General features: G+C 40.6%; 1 protein-coding gene across 1 annotated transcript in view; it reads left to right on the top strand.

The window, feature by feature from the left end:
* Nucleotides 1-18,235, top strand: part of CYP4X1 (cytochrome P450 family 4 subfamily X member 1) — a 28,080-nt gene extending 9,845 nt beyond the window's left edge. Inside the window, exons 6-11 of the mRNA XM_068965699.1 lie at nt 8,508-8,614; nt 9,257-9,444; nt 14,813-14,946; nt 16,336-16,400; nt 17,162-17,241; nt 18,067-18,235. Coding sequence (XP_068821800.1) covers nt 8,508-8,614; nt 9,257-9,444; nt 14,813-14,946; nt 16,336-16,400; nt 17,162-17,241; nt 18,067-18,235 — 743 coding nt within the window. The remainder of the gene's footprint in view (nt 1-8,507; nt 8,615-9,256; nt 9,445-14,812; nt 14,947-16,335; nt 16,401-17,161; nt 17,242-18,066) is intronic.
* Nucleotides 18,236-21,271: the final 3,036 nt, after the last annotated feature.

Here is a 21,271-nt window from a genome sequence, read left to right as displayed (position 1 = left end):
CTATTCCCTTCTCCAGTGGACCACATTCTGTCAGACCTCTCCACCATGACCTGCCCATCTTGGGTGGCCCCACACGGTATGGCTTAGTTTCGTTGAGTTTGACAAGGCTGTGGTCCGTGTGATCAGATTGACTAGTTTTCTGTGATTATCGTTTCAGTGTGTCTGCCCTCTGATACCCTCTTGTAACACCTACCGTCTTACTTGGGTTTCTCTTACCGTGGACGTGGGGCATCTCTTCACGGCTGCTCCAGCAAAGTGCATCCGCTGCTCCTTACTTTGGACGAGGTCACCCCTCCTGACTTTGAATGTGGAGTAGCTCCTCTCGGCCCTCCTGCGCCCATGTAACCACCGCTCCTTGGACGAGGGGTTGCTCCTCTCGGCCACCACCCCTGACCTCAGACTTGGGGTAGCTTCTCTTGGCCGCTCCTGTGCTATCTCAACCTGGCGCTCTTGGTCGCTCCCCCTGACTTCGGGCTTGGGGTAGCTCCTCTCGGCATGCTTCTGCAGAGTCCATTGCAGCCACCGTGCCCCATGGAAAACAAACACAAAAAGGCAAAATGGCTGTCTGGGGAGGCCTTACAAATAGCTCTGAAAAGAAGAGAAGTGAAAAGCAAAGGAGAAAAGGAAAGATATAAGCATCTGAATGCAGAGTTCCAAAGAATACCAAGGAGAGATCAGAAAGCCTTCCTCAGCGATCAATGCAAAGAAATACAGGAAAAAAACAAAATGGGAAAGACTAAAGAGCTCTTGAAAATTAGAGATATCAGGAGAACATTTCATGCAAAGATAGGCTCAATAAAGGACAGAAATGGTATGGACCTAACAGAAGCAGAAGATATTAAGAAGAGGTAGCAAGAATACACAGAACTGTACAAAAAAAAAAAAAAAAAATCTTCACAACCCAGATAATCATGATGGTGTGATCACTCACCTAGAGCCAGACATCCTGGAATGTGAAGTCAAGTGGGCCTTAGGAAGCATCACTATGAACAAAACTAGTGAAGGTGATGGAATTCCAATTGAGCTGTTTCAAATCCTGAAAGATGATATTGTGAAAGTGCTGCACTCAATATGCCAGCAAATTTGGAAAACTCAGCAGTGGCCTCAGGACTGGAAAAGGTCAGTTTTCATTCCAATCCCAAAGAAAAGCAATGCCCAAGAATGCTCAAACTACCACACAGTTGCACTCATCTCACATGCTAGTAAAGTAATGCTTAAAATTCTCCAAGCCAGGCTTCAGCAATACGTGAACTGTGAACTTCCTGATGTTCAAGCTGGTTTTAGAAAAGGCAGAGGAACCAGAGATCAAATTGCCAAAATCCGCTGGATCATGGAAAAAGCAAGAGAGTTCCAGAAAAACATCTATTTCTGCTTTATTGACTATGCCAAAGCCTTTGACTGTGTGGATCACAATAAACTGTGGAAAATTCTTCAAGAGATGGGAATACCAGACCACTGGACCTGCCTCTTGAGAAACCTGTATGCAGGTCAGGAAGCAACAGTTAGAACTGGACATGGAACAACAGACTGGTTTCAAATAGGAAAAGCGGTACGTCAAGGCTGTATGTTGTCACCCTGTTTATTTAACTTATATGCAGAGTACATCATGAGAAACACTGGACTGGAGGAAGCACAAGCTGGAATCAAGATTGCCAGAAAAAATACCAATAACCTCAGATATGCAGATGACACCACCCTTATGGCAGAAAGTGAAGAGGAACTAAAAAGCCTCTTGATGAAAGTGAAAGAGGAGAGTGAAAAAGTTGGCTTAAAGCTCAACATTCAGAAAACTAAGATAATGGCACCCAGTCCCATCCCTTCATGGGAAATAAATGGGGAAACAGTAGAAACAGTGTCAGACTTTATTTTTCTGGGCTCCCAAATCACTGCAGATGGTGCTTGCAGCCATGAAATTAAAAGACGCTTACTCCTTGGAAGGAAAGTTATGACCAACCTAGACAGCATATTCAAAAGCAGAGACATTACTTTGCCAACAAAGGTCCATCTAGTCAAGGCTATGGTTTTTCCAGTAGTCATGTATGGATGTGAGAGTTGGACTGCGAAGAAGGCTGAGCGCCAAAGAATTGATGCTTTTCAACTGTGGTGTTGGAGAAGACTCTTGAGAGTCCCTTGGACTGCAAGGAGATCCAACCAGTCCATCCTAAAGGAGATCAGTCCTGGGTGTTCTTTGGAAGGACTGATGCTGAAGCTGAAACTCCAGTACTCTGGCCACCTCATGTGAAGAGTTGACACATTGGCAAAGACCCTGATGCTGGGAGGGATTGGGGGCAGGAGGAGAAGGGGACGAGAGAGGATGAGATGGCTGGAGGGCATCACTGACTTGATGGACTTGAGTTTGGGTAAACTGCAAGAGTCAGTGATGGACAGGGAGGCCTGGTGTGCTGTGATTCATGGGGTCACAAAGAGTCAGACACAACTGAGTGACTGAACTGAATTGAACTGAACTGAAATGTTAAGTTGGTTGAAAATAAACACTTTTCAAAAATTTCCATTAGTCAAAATTATTCATATTTTCTTTTACTGCATCTAGATTTTGAGCGATAGTCAAAAGCCTTCCCCTATTGTAGAATACCCCAACTGTGGCACTAATGACATTTGGGGCTAGCTAAATCTTTGTTACGCAGACAGTGAGGAGCCATCCAGTGCCTTGTAGGATGTTTAGCTGTATCCCTGACATAAACCCACTTGATGATAGGATTCTTGACAGAGTTGCTTTAATATTTCCAAATGATTATCCAATTGTCCCATCACCATTTATTAAAAAGTCCCATCTTTACCAGTCAGTTTGAGGTAACCACTTTTATCATATTCTAATGTACTTGGACCTGTTTCTTCACTTTCTTTTCTATCCATTGTAGACCAATTTGTGCGCTAAATCACACTGAATCAATTAAAGACTTTGTAGTATTTTTTTAATTAATAAGGCATTTTTCAGGGGGTTTTAGGCTTATAGAAAAATTGAGCAGAAAGCACAGAGTTCCCATATATTGCTACTTCTTCACCAACCCCTATATACATACTTTCCCTTATTAACATCTTGTATAAGTATGGTGTATTTCTTATAATGGGTGAGCCATTATGATTTTACATATGTATTTATTTATTTTATTTATTTATTTTTGACTGCACTGAGTCTTCACTGCTGCACATGTGCTTTCTCTAGTTGTGGCCAGCAGGGGCTACTCTCTACTTGTGCTTCATCAGCTTCTCATTGCAGTGGCTTCTCTTGTTGAGAAACACGAGGTCTAAGCACATGGGCTTCAGTAGTTGTGGCTGGTGGTCTCCAGAGCAGAAGGTCAGTGGTTGTGGCACATGGGCTTAGCTGGCCTCTGGCATGTGGGATTTTTCTGGACCAGTGGTGTCCCCTGTGTTGCAAGGCAGATTCTTAACCACTGGGCCACCAGGGAAGCCCTCTTGAGCCATTATTATTAACTAAAGTCCATAGTTTAGGGTTCACTCTTTATGTGTACACTCTCTCGATTTTGAGAAATATGTAATGATATGTTTCCACCATTACAGTATCATACAGCATACTTTCAGTGCCCTTAAAACTCCCCTGTGCTCCACCTACTTAGCTCTCCTTCCTTTGTGCCACACCCCTGGCAACCACTAATTTTTTTTTACTGTCTCTATAGTTTGGCCTCTTCCATGTCATTAACTGGAATCATACTATATGTAACCTTTTTAGACTGTTTTTTTTTTTCACTTAGCAATATGCATTTAAAGTTCTTCCATGTATCTTCATGGCTTGATAGTGCATTTATTTTTATTGTTCAGTTCTATTTTATTGTATAAGGGCTTCCCTTGTGGCTCAGCTGGTAAAGAATCCACCTCTAATGTGGGAGACCTGAGTTCGATCCCTGGATTAGGAAGATCCCTGGAGAAGGGAAAGGCTACCCACTCCAATATTCTGGCCTGGAGAATTCCATGGACTGTGAAGTCCATGGGGTCACAAGGAGTCGGACACGACTGAGTGACTTTCACTTTCACTTATGAGTGTATCACAGTTTACCTATTGAAGGACATCTTAGTTGCTTTCAAAAAGCAAAGTTTCGACAATTTTGAATAAAGCCTCTATAAACATTTGTGCACAAGTTTTTGTATGAACTCAAGTTTTCAGCTCCTTTGGGTAAATAGCAAGGAGGATGATTAGAGATGGCATGGTAAGGATAAGTTTAGTTTTGTAAGAATCCACCAAATTATCCTCCAAAATGTTCCCTTTATTGTAATGTCTTTATTTGGTTTTGATACCCACCAGGGTTCTTGGTCTTCCCCAGTCAATAGAAATTGACTGGAAGCCAGACAAGAAATTCAATCAAGCCTTCATTGGGGCTCCAGGAGGGAGCAGAAACAAGTGAAAAGCTCCCTTGCTTGGTCCCCAAGGCGGGTGGCAGAGATTGTTTCTTACATGGGGCGATCATAGGAGTGTGTCCAGGGGTCTGGCTGGAAGGATGGTTGAGGTGGTTTGCCCATCCTTTGTGTTGTTGAGTGCAGGGCGCCCTGCGGAACACCCTGCTTTTGCTCCTGACACCCAGTTTTGGCTCCAGGTCCTTTAGAAACAGCAGATGGGTTTTGGTTTGGGCCTGTGTATTTTATATCTTTTGGTCTAGAGTTTGCCCTAACTGCACATGCACACAATAATTTGTAGTCCCATATAGTTTCTTTGTATACTGTAGCTTGAGAAGAGATGTGTCCAGGTACAAGCTTTTTAGCACTGCAGCAAAGGGTCCCAGATTCCAGGCCTGTCTCAGTTTAGGAGTGAGAATAATGGCTGGTCTCATAAAATAAGTCAGGAAGTACTCCCTCTGCTTCTATTTTTCTGGAAGAGATTGCAGAGAATTGGTAGGATTTCTTTCCTAAATGTTTGGTAGAAATCACCAAGGAAATCAACCAGGTCTGGTCCATTCTGGTTTGGAAGGTTATTAATTATTGACTCAAACAGTTTTATAGATAGAGGTCTATTCAGATTAGCTGTTTCTCTTTTGACTTTGGGTAGATTGTGTCTTTCAGGAAATTGACCCATTTCAACTAGGTTATCAAATTGTAAGCATGGAGTTGTTCATAATATTTCCTTATTCTCTTTTTAATATCCATAAGATCAGAAGTGATGGTTCTTCTTATACCTAATAATAGCAATTTTGTCTTTTCTCTTTTTTCCTTAGTTAACCTGGCTAGAGATTTATCAACTTTATTGATCTTTGCTAAGAACCAACTTTTGATTTCATCGATTTTTTCTCTTTATTTCTTATTTCAGTTTTATTGCTTTCTGCTCAGATTTTTATTATTTCCTTTCCTTTAGTTAATTTGGACTTAATTTTTTTCTTCTTTTTCTGTTTCCCAAGGGAGAAGCTTGGATGATTGATTTTAGATCTTTCTTCTTTTCTGATAATTCTTTTAAAGCTATAACTTTCCCTTTTAGCACTGCTTTCATTGTATGTCACAATTTTGATTAACTGTATTTGAATTTTCATTAATTCAAAATATTTTTTAAGTTGCTCTTGAGACTACTTCTATGCCTCATGTGTTATTTAGAAGTGTGTGGTTTACTTACCAAATAATTTGGAGTTTTCCAATTATCTGTCCATTACTGATTTCTATTTCATTGTGGTTTGAAACCATACATCCTATGAGTTCTATTTTTTAAAGTCTAGATTATGGTTTATGGCCCTAAATATGGTCTGTGTTGGTCAGCGTTCTCATGTTGAATGAGATATTCTATAGTTGTCAAATAGATCCAGTTGATTGATGATGTTGTTCAGTTCAACCATATCCTTGCTTGTTTTCTGCCTGCTGAATCTGTCCATTATGATAGAGGGATATTGAAGTCTCCAGCTATGATAGTAGATTTATTTATTTCTTCCTGAGTCCTATTACTTTTTGGCTCATGCATTTTGAGGCTCTTTGTTAGGCACATGCACATTAAAGATCATTGTCTTCTTGGATAATTGACCCCTTTGTCATTATGTAATACTCTTCTTTATCCCCAATATTTTCTTTTCTCTGAAATCTCTTCTGTTTGAAACTAACATTGCTTCTCCAGCTTTCTTTTGATTAGTTAGCATGGTATATGGAGAAGGCAATGGCACCCCACTCCAGTACTCTTGCCTGGAAAATCCCAATGACAGAGGAGCCTGGTAGGCTGCAGTCCATGGGGTCGCGAGGAGTCGGACACGACTGAGCGACTTCACTTTGACTTTTCACTTTCATGCATTGGAGAAGGAAATGGCAACCCACTCCAGTGTTCTTGCCTAGAGAATCCCAGGGATGGGGGAGCCTGGTGGGCTGCCATCTATGGGGTCGCACAGAGTCAGACACGACTGAAGCAACTTAGTAGCAGCAGCAGCAGCATGGTATATCTTTCTCGTCCCTTTGCTTTTAATTTATGTATATCTTTATATATTGAAGGTGGGCTTGTAGACAACATACAGTTGGACCTTGTTTTTTAGGTGCATTCTGACCTTCTCTGTCTTTTAATTGGTGTAGTAACCATTGATGTTTAAAGTGATTGTTGATATTTGTTGTTCAGTCACTCAGTCATGCCCAACTCTGCACACGGACTCCATGGACTCTGGCACACCAGGCTTCCCTGTCCTTCACCATCTCCCTGAGCTTGCTCAAATTCATGTGCATTGAGTCAGTGATGCCATCTAACCATCTTGTCCTCTGTCATCCCTTCTCCTCCTGCCTTCAGTCTTTCCCAGCATCAGGGTCTTTTCTAATGAGTTGGCTCTTCGCATCAGGTGGCCAAAGTATTGGAGCTTCAGCTTCAACATCAGTCCTTCCAGTGAATATTCAGGATTGATTTCATTTAGGATTGACTAGTTTGATCTCCTTGCAGTCCAAGGGACTCTCAAGAGTCTTCTCCAACACCACAGTTAAAAACACAAATTATTTGGCACTCAGCCTTCTTTATGGTCCAATTCTCACATCCATACATGACTACTGGAAAAAACATAGCTTTGACTATATGGGTCTTTGTTGGCAAAGTAATGTCTCTGCTTTTTAACATGCTGTCTAGGTTTGTCATAGCTTTTCTTCCAAGGAGTAAGTGTCTTTCAATTTCATGGCAGCAGTCACCATCTGCATTGATTTTGGAGCTCAAGAAAATAAAGTCTGTCACTGTTTCCATTATTTCCCCAACTGTTTTGCCTTGAAGTAATGGGACTGGATGCCATGATCTTAGTTTTTTGGATGTTGAATTTTAAGCCAGCTTTTTCCCTCCCTACTCCTCCTATTTTTAGCAGCATTATTTTCACTTTTAATGCTTATGTGTTACTATTCTGTCCACATCTTTATCCTTATTTTATTCTGATATCTAGAATTAAATCTTTGAAAGGCCCACCTCAATTATTTTAATAAAGTTTTTCCAGTAATTTCTTGGTTGAATGAAACTCATCCACTATAGATTACTCAAGATGGGCTTCACGAGCAAAGCATTTTCTGAGTTCATATAAGTTTATAACAGTTTTTTGGTAGACTTGATACATGAAGGATAGTTTTGCTGGATAAAAATTTTGCCTCATACTTTGTTTCCTTGAGTTTTTCCTAAATACTTTAACCTTGCCTTGATTTGTTTTATTGTTCTTGAGAAGTTTGATGCTAGCTTAATTCATCATCATTAAAAGTCATTTGATATTTTTGTCTAGAATCTCTGAGAATTTCCTTTTCTCTGCCTTTAATGTCAAGTAGTTTTATTAGGAGATATATATATATATATATATGAACTGGTTATTCTGTTCCAATTTTTCCAGACATAGTATGAGCCCTTTAATGTGTAGATTTAATTTTTCTCTTATTTCCAGAAAGTTTTCTTGGATTATAATTTTAAACACTCTATCCAATATTTTTTTCTTTTCAGCCCCTTCAGTTATATATAGGTTGGCATTTCTTTGCTGGTCGTTTTCTTTTCATTCCATGTCATGTGATAATTTTTCCATGAAAATGAGAGATTAGACTGAGAAAGAAAAGAATAATTGGTTACTTGCACCTACATTTTTAATTTTTTAATTATATTGCCTACTTAGTTATATAAAGTATATTTTCATCTGTTGTGTTTGTCTTTGGAACTTTGAACAAAAGTTGTCATTTGATGGGAAAATACACATCTGCATAAATTAAGTGTTATTCAGTCATGTCCAACTCTTTGTGACCCCATGGACTGTAGCCCACCAGGCTCCTCGGTCTATGGGATTCACCAGGCAAGAATACTGGAGTGGGTAGCCGTTCCCTTCTCCAGGGGGGATCTTCCTGACCCAGTGATTGAACCTGGGTCTCCTGCATTGCAGATGGATTCTTTACCATCTGAGCCACCGGGGAAGCCCCCCTGCATAAGTTAAATCTATTTAAATGTAATGTACTCACTCTAACTTCAGGAAATTAGATATGATTTGAAACTATCCGGGGGGTCATGGCTTGTTCTGTGATTTATTTTACGTTGATTGACTTTTCTGTCACTTTGGTAATGGGGAATATTTATTCTACCCTAGACAAGATAGTCAAGGATAGAAGGAATTCCCTCGAGGATGAGAATAAGCAGGCTAACACTCAGAAGAGGAAGTACCGGGACTTCCTGGATATTGTCCTTTCTGCTCAGGTAAGTCTTTCAAATTCTGAGCCTACTCATGTATCTAATTAATTGCGTGGGTAGTTAGAAGAGAGGGAGGAGGGAAGACAAAAAAACAAAATGTTTCAAATTCTGAGCCTGCTTATGTATCTAGTTAATTGTGTGGATAGTTAGATGAGTGGGAGGAGGGAAGACAAAAGCAAAACTGATCAACTAAATTTAACAGTACTTTTGAACTGATGGTTGGTGCTGCACAGTTTGAGATTAAAAACTGAATTCTACAATTCCGTCACTAGAGGGAGTCAGATAAGACTAAATTTTTTACAAATGCAGCAGGATTTGGTGATTACCATAAAGATACATGGTGGTTCAGGGAAACACGGGAAAATGAATCAGATTAAGCTGATAAAACAATGAGGAAGAGATGCTGAAAAGTCTGGATAAATCTGACTAAATGATTGCAGGAACTCATTGCAGGGGCCTGCTTATCTGTCTTTGGTTCTCCTTTATGCCCTGGGCAAAACATGACTCAAAGTATATATTTGTTAAACTGCATAAAAATGAAAACTCTTATTTGATAGCCAGTTTTTCCCCTAAAACCATTGTTTTGATTGGGGCTTCAAACATCTGTAAACTGACACTGCATTAAAGTATCTCTACTACTCTTTCTAGGCTGAAAATGATAGCTTCACAGATGCAGACCTATGGTCCGAGGTGAACACATTCATGTTGGCCGGGCATGACTCTGTATTAGCAGGCATTTCCTGGCTTCTCTACCACCTAGCTCTGTACCCTGAGCATCAGGAGAGATGCCGGGAGGAGATCAGAGCCATCCTGGGGGATGGGTCTTCCATTACCTGGTAAGATCTGCATCCATAAAAATTTCCTCCTTGTTTTCCTTGCGGGATTTTGCTTTATTCTTTCCTCTTGGTGATCATAGTGTTTCGTATATATATATATATATATGAGTAGAAGAGGCAGGCTACTATTGTTCTCTTTTTCTTGAAGGCCCAAAATTATCCCTTTCTCTTTTACACTCATCCGTAAGTTTTCTATTTCATTGTTTTTTAAGTCAGTGTGTGTGTAAAAGGTCCTATTTCTTTCTTTCACTCAGGCCCTGGTGCTTTGGAAATGGGGATATGATCTTCCTAGATTTGCATACACAGTTTGAATAGTAGGACTCCAGTGAGTCTGTGCTTCTGAAAGACCTGAGTGAACGTCTGTGTTTCTAAGCCTCATGGAGACGTTCTCTCCCATCCCCTTGTTCACTTCTCAGGATGGACTTTGGACTTAGAACAAAGTAATAAACATACTCAGTCCACATGTGTTAAACTCAAGTACAGTGTGTACCACTGAAGTACTGAAAGTGAAACTGAAAGTCACTCAGTCGTGTCCAACTCTTTGCAACCCCATGGACTATACAGTCCATGGAATTCTCCAGGCCAGAATACTGGAATGGGTAGCTGTTCTCTTCTCCAGGGGATCTTCCCAGCCCAGGGATCGAACTCAGGTCTCCCACATTGCAGGCAGATTCTTTACCAGCTGAGCTACTAGGGAAGCTTTCAGTACTGAGCCACTATAAAAAGCTGCCATATTTGATGTGGGTTCTGCCCTCAATCAACTCATACTATAGTACAGAAGACCAGTCCACATATATTTTTTTTATTTTAAAAAATATTTATTTATTTATTTTTGGCTACACTAGGTCTTCTTTGCTGTTCATGGACTTTCTGTAGAAGCAAGCAGGGGCTGCACTGACTTCGGTAGTTGCTGCTCACAGGCTCTGGAGAACTGGCTCAGTCGTTGTGATGCACATGGGCTTATGAAAACTTCCATATCCATGGCATATGGAATCTTCCTGAACCAGGGATCAAACCCATGTCCCCTGCATTGGCAGGCAGATGCTTATCCACAGCACCACCAGGAAAGTCTGATCCCCATATAGTTGATTGCAGTATAACATGGTGAGGGTAAAGAGAGATATATACATTAGTGACCACAGAGATTTAGAAGACCAGCACCTAATCTGGCATGGGAGGCTCAGGAAGATTTACTGGGAGATCTGACACTTAAGCTGCCTCTTACAGGATAGATAGGAGTTAGTCAGGTGGAAAACTTCGACTCCATTTGGCTAGACTTTGAGCACATCTTTCTGTTAGTGAAGCCCAGGTTATATCTTTGCTCCTCAGATACATTGTTTGCAAGGAAAATGCCGCCATTGTATTTGTTTTGTTGATCAAAGAAAAAGATCCTAACAACCCAGCCCAGTGACTAGAGGGAAAACACCATGTTTCAAATGCAAAAGTCAGCTCAATTAGAACATTTGTAAAGGAAAATATGAATTTATATAGGTATAGCAGAGCCAAAGAATTGATGCTTTTGAAGTGTGGTGTTGGAGAAGACTCTTGAGAGTCCCTTGGACTGCAAGGAGATCCAACCAGTCCATCCTAAAGGAGATCAGTCCTGGGTGTTCATTGGAAGGACTGATGTTGAAGCTGAAACTCCAATACTTTGGCCACCTGATGCAAAGAGCTGACTCATTTGAAAAGACCCTGATGCTGGGAAAGATTGAGGGCAGGAGGAGAAGGGGATGACAGAGGATGAGATGGTTGGAGGGCATTACCGACTCGATGGACATGGGTTTGGGTAGACTCTGGGAACTGGTGATGGACGGGAAGGCCTGGCGTGGTGCAGTTCATGGGGTCGCAAACAGTCAAACACGACTGAGCAACTGAACTGAACTGAAGCAGAGATCTTACTTTTTATAATGAAACACCAGTCATTTCCTACCATAAGTCAAAGGTCTAATCTATATAGCACAAGATGCAGTGTTGACTAGTAAGTTTTTATTCATTCACTGAATTTAGAAACAGTGTATATCACCTCCCAATATTAATCAGATATTTTAACCTCGAGTAGGGTAGATGTATATACACAACTCAAATATCGACCTTCTTATTCTTGTTTGGCCTATGTGAAATGTGAAAACTATAAGAAAATCTTTGCCAGGTGATAAAACAAACTCCAGAGGAACTCTTTGCTACCATTTATTTCAATGAGAGAAATGGCAACCATATTATAGAGAATAAAAAATGGACTTTCATTACATTTAATGAAATTTGTACAGAACAGTCCAAAAATTTATAATTCTAATAAAACCGCACCGCAAAGAGCAAATTTCTGAAAAAGTTAGAAAGTTGTTCAACATCTCCATTTGCCTCCTTGTCAACCTATTTCTGCATTGGGTTAAAAGGCCTCTCATCTTTTTGCACCAGGGCTGAGATGGACAGCATTATTTTTCTTAAGTATGAAAAGTGCTAGGCTAAGCAGAATTCCTCTTCTTATTATGAACTCGAGGAGGAAAGAGTTCAAAATTAAAACTTCACATTAATGAATGGCCAAAGCCTGCTAAATAATCAGAAAAACAAATAAAAATACCTGAAGCAAAAAGACCAAATGTATGCTGTCATTTTGCTGAACCAACCTGACTATCTATGATCAAATAAAAATTTACTCTTCTCCCGCTGATACTTCAAACTTGTATGAGGTGAGGTGAAGTCGCTCAGTCGTGTCCGACTCTTTGCAACCCCATAGATTGTAGCCAACCAGGCTCCTCCATCCATGGGATTTTCCAGGCAAGAGTACTGGAGTGGGTTGCCATTTCCTTCTCCAGAGGATCTTCCCAACCCAGGGATCGAACCTGGGTCTCCCACATTGTAGGCAGACGCTTTACCGTCTGAAGTACTTTTCATCACTGGGGTGAAACTGTGAGTGAATCTCATAGTGTTCCCATCCGTTTAAATCACAAGAGCAGTCTCATTTCAATAATAAAGCTGTCTGGTCCAGTAAAATAATAAAAACTTCAAATTGTTATCCACTTGGGGCATCTCCATCTATTCCAGTTCAGTACTTCTCTGGGTCTGGAAGCTAGAGGTGGGTGAAGCAGTTGCCAGTCAATTCAGTTCAGTTCAGTTGCTCAGTCATGTCCAACTCTTTGTGACCCCATGGACTGCAGCACACCAGGCCTCCCTGTCCATCACCAATTCCCAGAACTTGCTCAAACTCATGTCCATTGAGTCAGTGATGCCATCCAACCATCTGTCGTCCCCTTCTCCTCCTGCCTTCCATCTTTCCCAGCATCAAGGTCTTTTCCAATGAGTCAGTTCTTCGCATCAGGTGGCCAGAATATTGGAGTTTCAGCTTCAGCATCAGTCCTTCCAATGAATATTCAGGGCTGATTTCCTTTACGATGGGCTGGTTGAATCTCCTTGCAGTCCAAGGGACTCTTAAGAGTCTTCTCCAATATCATAGTTCAAAAGCGTCAATTCTTCAGCACTCAGCTTTCTTTATAGTCCAGCTCTCACATCTATACATGACTACTGGAAAAACCATAGCTTTGACTAGATGGACCTTTGTTGGTAAAGTAATGTCTCTGCTTTTTAATATGCTGTCTCGGTTTATCATAACTTTTATTCCAAGGAGCAAGTGTCTTTTAATTTCATGGCTGCCATCACCCTCTACAGTGATTTTGGAGCCCAAGAAAATAAAGAGGGGGTTGTTGTTGGCTTCTGCTTACCAACCCTTCCAGAAATGGTCCCAGGAGGGAGAAAGGGTGAGGAGAAAGGCAGCTGGTACTGTTGCCATCTTACCCTTTAAAGTTGGTGCTTCCTTTTACTCTCAGTGAGGTTTTTGGAGATTCTCTCACTAGGACTTTATGATGATGATTCTAGGGGCAAAGAAATTCTTGCCCTTAGAGTGTTCTTCAAGCTGGTTCAGAAGATGTCCTTCTTGCTGGTTCACTGGCCCATAGGACTCACTGTAGGGTTCTTGCTTTGTCCCTGCTCATTTCCCTGCCTGTCTGTTGTGAGTTACGGCCTTTCCTATTAGTTCTGTTCCTCCCAGCCTCTAAGGAGCACATGTCAGAACATCTACTGTGATCTTCTTTAATTCCCTCTTTGCTAAATATGAAGGGAACCCCCTCTCCAGCATTCTCCACAGCACTCCAGCATTCCAGCAGTTCTTTGGAAGGATCTTTTTTCCCTCTCAAAACTTGGAGGCCTCCTCTCTGCATTCCTTTGCCATTCCTTGATTTATATGAGCTAAATGTTGCAAAACATTTTCAGGAATCTTCTCAGCAAATCCTTTACCACTAGTTTAGTGCTTCACTTTATTATGAGGCTATTTGGAGTTTTTTTCAAGTAAAATTAATTTATAATGTTGTGTTAGTTTCTGGTGTACAACAAAGTGACTGTACTTTTTAATGTTCTTCTCCTCACTTAACCCCTGTGGTAACCGTAACTTTGTTTTCTTTGATGGTGCTAGCGGTAAAGAACCCACCTGCCAGTGCAGGAGAGGTAAAGAGATGCAGGTTTGATCCCTGTGTCAGGAAGATGCCCTGGAGGTGGGCACAGCAACCAACTCCAGTGTTCTTGCCTGGAGAATCCCTTGGACAGAGGAGCCTGTTGGGTCACAGTCCGTAGGGTCACAAAGAATGACACGACTGAAGCGACTTAGCATGCACAATCATAAATTTGTTTTCTTTGACTGTGAGTCTGTTTCCGTTTCGCAAATAAGTTCATTTATATCATATTTTAAATTTCACGTGTAAGTGATATCATATAATATTTGTCTTTCTCTTTCTGACTTACTTCACTTAGCATGATCTCTAGATCCATCCATGTTGCTGTAAATGACATTGTTTCATTCTTTTTATGACTGAGTAGTATTCCATTCTGTATATATAGCACATCTTCTTTATCCACTCATCTGTTGATGGATATTTAGGTTGCTTGCATATCTTGGCTCTTGTAAAGAATGCTGCACTGAACATTGGGGTGCATGTATCTTTTCAAATAAGAGTTTTCTCCAGATATATACCCAGGAGTGAGACTGCAAGAGCGTATGGTAGCTTTGTTTTCAGTTCTTTGAGGAACCTCCATACTGTTTGCCACAGTAGCTACGCCAGTTTGCATTCCCACCAAAGTGTAGGAGGTTCCCTCCCTTTTCTCCACATTCAAGGTGAGGATGTGTGGCACCTGTATGGATCCTTGTCCTCTGGGACCTCAGCTGATCCTGAGGCAGAAAGTGTTCCTTTTTAACATTCTGTTACATAAACCAATGGGTAAAAGGACTTTGACCAAGAGCAAAGGTTGAATAGAAAAATATGTCAGTATTTACAAACTGAATATGGAGTCTGAGTTCCCTGCGTTCCCTCTCTTGTACTCACAGGGACCAACTGAGTGAGATGTCATACACTACAATGTGCATTAAGGAGTCACTCCGCATAGCTCCTCCAGCCGTGTCCATTTCCAGAGAACTCAGCAAGCCCATTACCTTTCCAGATGGACGCTCTTTGCCTGCAGGTCTTTGCATTCTTTTCCTAAGCAGTTTCTAAAGATCATTGAAACCTGGGGACCACAGTGAAAAAGACCAGAGGGATTCTCAACTCTTGAAAGAGTCAAAAGACAAACCTCAGGATAGCTGGCTTAGGGTTGGGCACCTGTTAAGTTCTCAGTGGGTAATGCCTTGACCAGATGTGGGTTTCTGAGACTTTCCCAAAGGTATATAGTCGTTTGAAGCAAAGCTATGAACAGAACCTATATCACCAGAATCCCAACTCAGGGTTTCTTCCATTTTGGGATGTTGTTTCTAAGATAATCCTGGCTTGGCTGCATTTGAGACCAGGCAAGACTTCATGGGAGATTAACACTTTCATCTTTATCTAGAAGACCCAAAGAGAGTCTTTGTCTTCATCATCATAGTAATATTACCCTAGTAAGTATGCATCACTTAAAAGTTTACACAGAGCCTTCAAATAGATTATCTCATCTTTTTCACCTTGAAACATGCTCTTAGCAGACACTTATATGTGTTTTGCAGTTTACAGAGCACTTTCAGATACTTTTGGTGTAGCCAAAAACCCACTGGGGGATCCCAAAGTGCATTGAGCAGCGCTATAATTTGCTCAGAGGTTCTACGTCTGGAGCCCAGTGCTCTTCAGAACAGCACAAGTATCTGAGCAGGGCAAGTGGGAGGCAGAGAGATCACATGAGATACCCTCCACTTAATTTGCTTCAGTGTTCAGTCAACTCTTGCCCTTAGGAACAAGCCAACAGGATTGCTTGTATCAGTACCAACAGCCTGTCACTTACTGTCCCTTTGTTGACAGATCGAGAATTACTTTACCAAAATTATTTCTGATAACCAAATAATCCTCAAATTATCTCACCTCTGTCTTTTTTCCTTTTTTGTTTTTTAAATTTTATTTATTTTTGTTTCTTCTGTCATTTTAAAAATCCTCATACTACATGAACATTTGCCAAAATTCCTTACTTCCCTGTATGACCTGCACCAACAGAAACTCGTCATTGGATCTGCACAGTGGAAGTACAATTCTTTTCCTAAATGTACCTAAGCTGTTGTGTCTGGATACTTTATAGTCCATGAATAGATGTATAAACAATTTCTAGGGATAGTGGAGAACATAACATAGGCTATCATTTTGACATGATACCAAGAGCACCTTAAGATAAAATCAGGTATTAAATAGATCATTGATTTGAAAACTAAGGTGCCACCAAACCCCATCTTTTTATGGGTCCTTCACTGCTGGCATCAGCTACAGCCCACAGAACTCTGCCAGGAACTAAGTCTTTCCCTTCAAACAGAAAAATGTTACTGAAGAGCAGTATAAAAGGAGCTCACAACTTGCTCTTTTTTCTGCAATCTCTTCTATTTCCTTCCTTTCTCAGGAATGACCGTGGTTCTCAGTATCTGGGGTCTCCACCACAACCCTGCCGTCTGGGAAAACCCACAGGTATGACTGTCCCACTCTTCAGATTTCCTTTCAATGCCTTTTGTTGGTCAAACCCAACAGGAAACCCCGTGGGTCAGATTGGAGCCCAGAGTAAGGTGGGAAAGGGAGGAGGAAGGATCTGAAGAGGCAAAAAGAAGGTTTGTAGCATACCTGAGTCTCTTGAAACTCTAAACACAACATGTGCAGATACTTCCTTTTTTTTATGCTGCTAGTTTCAAACCTGTTACGTGTAATGGGAAGTTGGACAACTGATCACATGGGTCATCTTGGCTTGACTTCTAAGTAGATGCACTTGTACCTTCAAAGTGAAAATACTACCACCGGCCATGGTATTTCTGCTTTCCTCTTTCCTAGTCTGGGTAAGAGACTAATCACCTGGGAGACCAGACAAGGTCAGCCCATCTAGAGTTGTGCTGTCCAGGGTGGTAGTCATTAACCACATGTGGTGTGGAGTGCTTGAAATGTGGCTGGTTAGAACTGAGATGTGCTGGGAAAGTAAAATTTTGCAGCTGTAGTAGAAAAAAATAGGAAATATTTTCTTGAAGTAATTATGTATATGAATTCATGTTGGAATGATCATATTTTCTGTTAAATAAATTATATTATAAAATTCATTACCCCTTGTAAAAATGTGGATACCAGAACATTTGAAATTACATATGTGGTGCATGGATATTTCTGTTGATCAGTGCTAAGCAGTAGCTTCAGAAATGTGTTAATGGTGTTTTGGGGATGGTCGTGGGGTTACCCTCTCGTTTCAGGTCTTTGACCCCTTGAGGTTCTCCCAGGAAAATAATAAAAGACACTCCCATGCTTACTTACCATTCTCATCTGGACCAAGGTGAGGACTATTTGAAGTTTTTAAAAACACATAAAAATGTTTACCTGGGAACAGCCTTCTCGCTTCAGCCCCCCAGCTCTATAAGTTCTTCTATGGAAACTTATCTCCTCACCCGACCATGAGGTAGACCTTAGCGCCTGTTTGAGCCACTGAAAGTGTCAATTAGTTTCACGAAGGACAGCACCCTTTGCTATGGCATCCTATACAGCCATGGCTCAGAAGGCTAAACAGCAAGGCAAGCTGTTGCTCATGGGTTCAATGCAGGTTCACTCCCAATAAAAATGACATGATTCTTTTTCAGAAAAACAATTTATTTCATCTTTTATTTCATCTTTATATTAGAATCTTAAATGGTAAGATGCTTGATATACGCACCATGATGATTCGATATACACTGTGAGAAGATTCCTTCCCATGTAGTTCCTTAGCATTCTTCAGCTTATATACCTGTCCCTTTTTGTCTGTGAGAGGACATTTGAGTTCTTCTTTCTTAGCAAATTTCAGTTCTACAATACAGTGTGTTACCAACTATAGTCATCATGTTTTATTATACATTAGAACTACTTCACGGCGGGTGGAGGGGTGGGTGGAGGGAGGAACAATTCTGTGAGCAGCTCCAAGTGCCACTTTGTTTTGGAAGGGCATCAACATGAACCTTCCAGCTCACATTCTTACAGGGAACAAGGGAAGTCCAAAGTCCAAAAGTTGGTATGGAATTTCATGTGCAAATGTATTGTTAACATCAGACTTGTTTTTCTAGTATCTTATTAAAGCGTAAGAAGAAGGATCAGTTCTTCAAGTCTCTCTTTTTCTTTGTGTCTGCAGGAACTGCATTGGGCAGAATTTTGCCATAGTTGAGATAAAGGTGATTGTTGCCTTGATTCTGCTCCGCTTCCAGATGACAGTAGAGCCCACCGAGCCTCTTGTCTTCATGCCCCATATTTTCATCAAACCCAAGAAGGGGATCTACTTGCACCTGAAGAAACTCCCCTAATGTTAGAGCCTAGGAGATGATGATTATATACATTTTGTTTTAAAGTCAAATTACAGCTCAAGGTCCACTAAAATATAGAGTAATCAAAGTATGGTAACAGGGTAACATAGGGTTTCAGTATGATTCAGAGATTTTCTCATCTTTTCTGTTTGATTCTGGTCATTAATAATGCCAAATATCAAGAAGTTTGTAAGTGACTTCCATATATTTTCTGGTCTTTTAAAATCTTTTTCAGAATTGCATTCATAATACATGAATGTATGCTCATTGTAAAAGATTTACAACACGAGAAAAGCTATGGGGTAAGAGGTAAAAATCCCATTTCACATAGCCAGACCTCCCTGCCCAATCCTACTGCTTTTCCTAAAAACAGAATAGCTTAGGATGCATTCTTTCAGACTTTTTCCTGTACATTTCAGATATGCATATGTATGTACGTATTCTTATCTATGGGATCATATCCATATTGTTCTTACTTTTTTCACTCAATAAAAATACATCTCATTTCTAATCATGACCATGAAATTCTGTAATGTGAATATACCATAATTTTTTTAGCTCTTTTCCTATTATTGGAGACATTACTTTTAGTTTTCAAAACATGCTTATTGGCCATTTATGTTTATCTTTGTTTTGTTCTCTGTGATGTGTATGTCATCTATGTTTATTTTTCTATGAAGTTATCTTTTTCTTATTGATTCATGTAAGTTCTTTACATATTGTGGATAATAATCCTTGATTATAACTTTTCTTTGTAATTTTCCCCCCATTCTTTTACTTTTTGAAAACTATATTTATGGTGTCTTTGATCATATGGGACTTCTAAATTTTCATGAAGTAAGATATGTAAACTTTTCTTTATGGTCTATGGGATTTGAGCATTCTGTGGCATTGCCTTTCTTTGGGATTGGAATGAAAACTGACCTTTTCCAATCCTGTGGACACTGCTGAGTTTTCCAAATTTGCTGGCCTGTTGAGTGCAGCACTTTCACAGCATCATCTTTCAGGATTTGAAATAGCTCAACTGGAATTCCATCACCTCCACTAGCTTTGTCCATAGTGATGCTTTCTAAGGCCCACTTGACTTCACATTCCAGGATCTCTGGCTTGAGGTGAGTGATCATACCATTGTGATTATCTTGGTCATGAAGATATTTTTTGTACAGTTCTTCTGTGTATTCTTGCCACCTCTTCTTAATATCTTCTGCTTCTGTTAGGTCCATACCATTTCTGTCATTTATCGAGCCAATCTTTGCATGAAATGTTCCCTTGGTATCTCTAATTTTCTTGAAGAGATCTTTAATCTTTCCCATTCTGTTGTTTTCCTCTATTTCTTTGCATTGATTGCTGAAGAAGGCTTTCTTATCTCTTCTTGCTATTCTTTGGAACTCTGCATTCAGATGCTTATATCTTTCCTTTTCTCCTTTGCTTTTTGCCTCTCTCCTTTTCACAGCTATTTGTAAGGCCTCCCCAGACAGCCATTTTGCTTTTTTGCATTTCTTTTCCATGGGGATGGTCCTGATCCCATCTCCTGTACAATGTCACAAACCTCCGTCCATAGTTCATCAGGCACTCTATCTATCAGATCTAGTCCCTAGAATCTATTTCTCACTTCCACTGTATAATCATAAGGGATTTGATTTAGGTCATACCTGAATGGTCTAGCAGTTTTCCTTACTTTCTTCTATTTCAGTCTGAATTTGGCAATAAGGAGTTCATGATCTGAGCCACAGTCAGCTGCTGGTCTTGTTTTTGTTGACTGTATAGAGCTTTTCCATCTTTGGCTGCAAAGAATATAATCAATCTGATTTCGGTGTTGACCATCTGGTGATGTCCATGTGTAGAGTCTTCTCTTGTGTTGTTGGAAGAGGGTGTTTGCTATGACCAGTGCATTTTCTTGGCAAAACTCTATTAGCCTTTGCCCTGCTTCATTCCACATTCCAAGGCCAAATTTGCCTGTTACTCCAGGTGTTTCTTGACTTCCTACTTTTGCATTCCTGTCCCCTATAATGAAAAGGACATCTTTTTTGGGTGTTAGTTCTAAAAAGTCTTGAAGGTCTTCATAGAACCGTTCAACTTCAGCTTCTTCAGCATTACTGGTTGGGACATAGACTTGGATTACTGTGATATTGAATGGTTTGCCTTGGAGACGAACAGAGATCATTCTGTCGTTTTTGAGATTGCATCCAAGTACTGCATTTCAGACTCTTTTGTTGACCATGATGGCTACTCCATTTCTTCTGGGGATTCCTGCCCGCAATAGTAGGTATAATGGTCATCTGAGTTAAATTCACCCATTCCAGGCCATTTTAGTTTGCTGATTCCTAGAATGTCGACGTTCACTCTTTCCATATCCTGTTTGACCACTTCCAATTTGCCTTGATTCATGGACTTAACATTCCAGGTTCCTATGCAATATTGCTCAAGGAAAGGCAATGCCAAAGAATGCTCAAACTACTGCACAATTGCACTCATCTCACATGCTAGTAAAGTAATGCTCAAAATTCTCCAAGCCAGGCTTCAGCAGTAGTTAACAGTGAACATCCAGATGTTCAAGCTGGTTTTAGAAAATGCAGAGGAACCAGAGATCAAATTGCTAATATCTGCTGGATCATCAAAAAAACAAGAGAGTTCCAGAAAATCATCTATTTCTGCTTTATTGATTATGCCAAAGCCTTTGACTGTGTGGATCACAATAAACTGTGGAAAATCCTTCAAGAGATGGGAATACCAGACAACCTGACCTCCTCTTGAGAAATCTATATGCAGGTCAGGAAGCAACAGTTAGAACCTGTGTCTCCTGCATTGGCAGGTGGCTTATAATCACTGAGCCACCTGGGAATCCCTGTGCCAAGTTCAAGGGGTGGCAATTCAAATGCTCAAGTCATTCAGATCCTGGCCTCTCCACCTCCCCATCTCTGTGGGAGGTGTGGATGAGCACAGCCTAGATTTAGACTGTGTGGTGGCTCTGAACACTGATTCGCAGCCAAAGATAATGCTCTTTCTCTTCCAGATCCTGTAGGTCTCTCCTTTCCT

This window comes from Capricornis sumatraensis, chromosome 2 (genome assembly GCF_032405125.1).
Source record: "Capricornis sumatraensis isolate serow.1 chromosome 2, serow.2, whole genome shotgun sequence".
NCBI classification, from domain to species: Eukaryota; Metazoa; Chordata; class Mammalia; order Artiodactyla; family Bovidae; genus Capricornis; species Capricornis sumatraensis.
The sequence above is the reverse complement of the archived record's forward strand: the minus strand, read 5'-3'. Positions and strand labels throughout refer to the sequence as shown.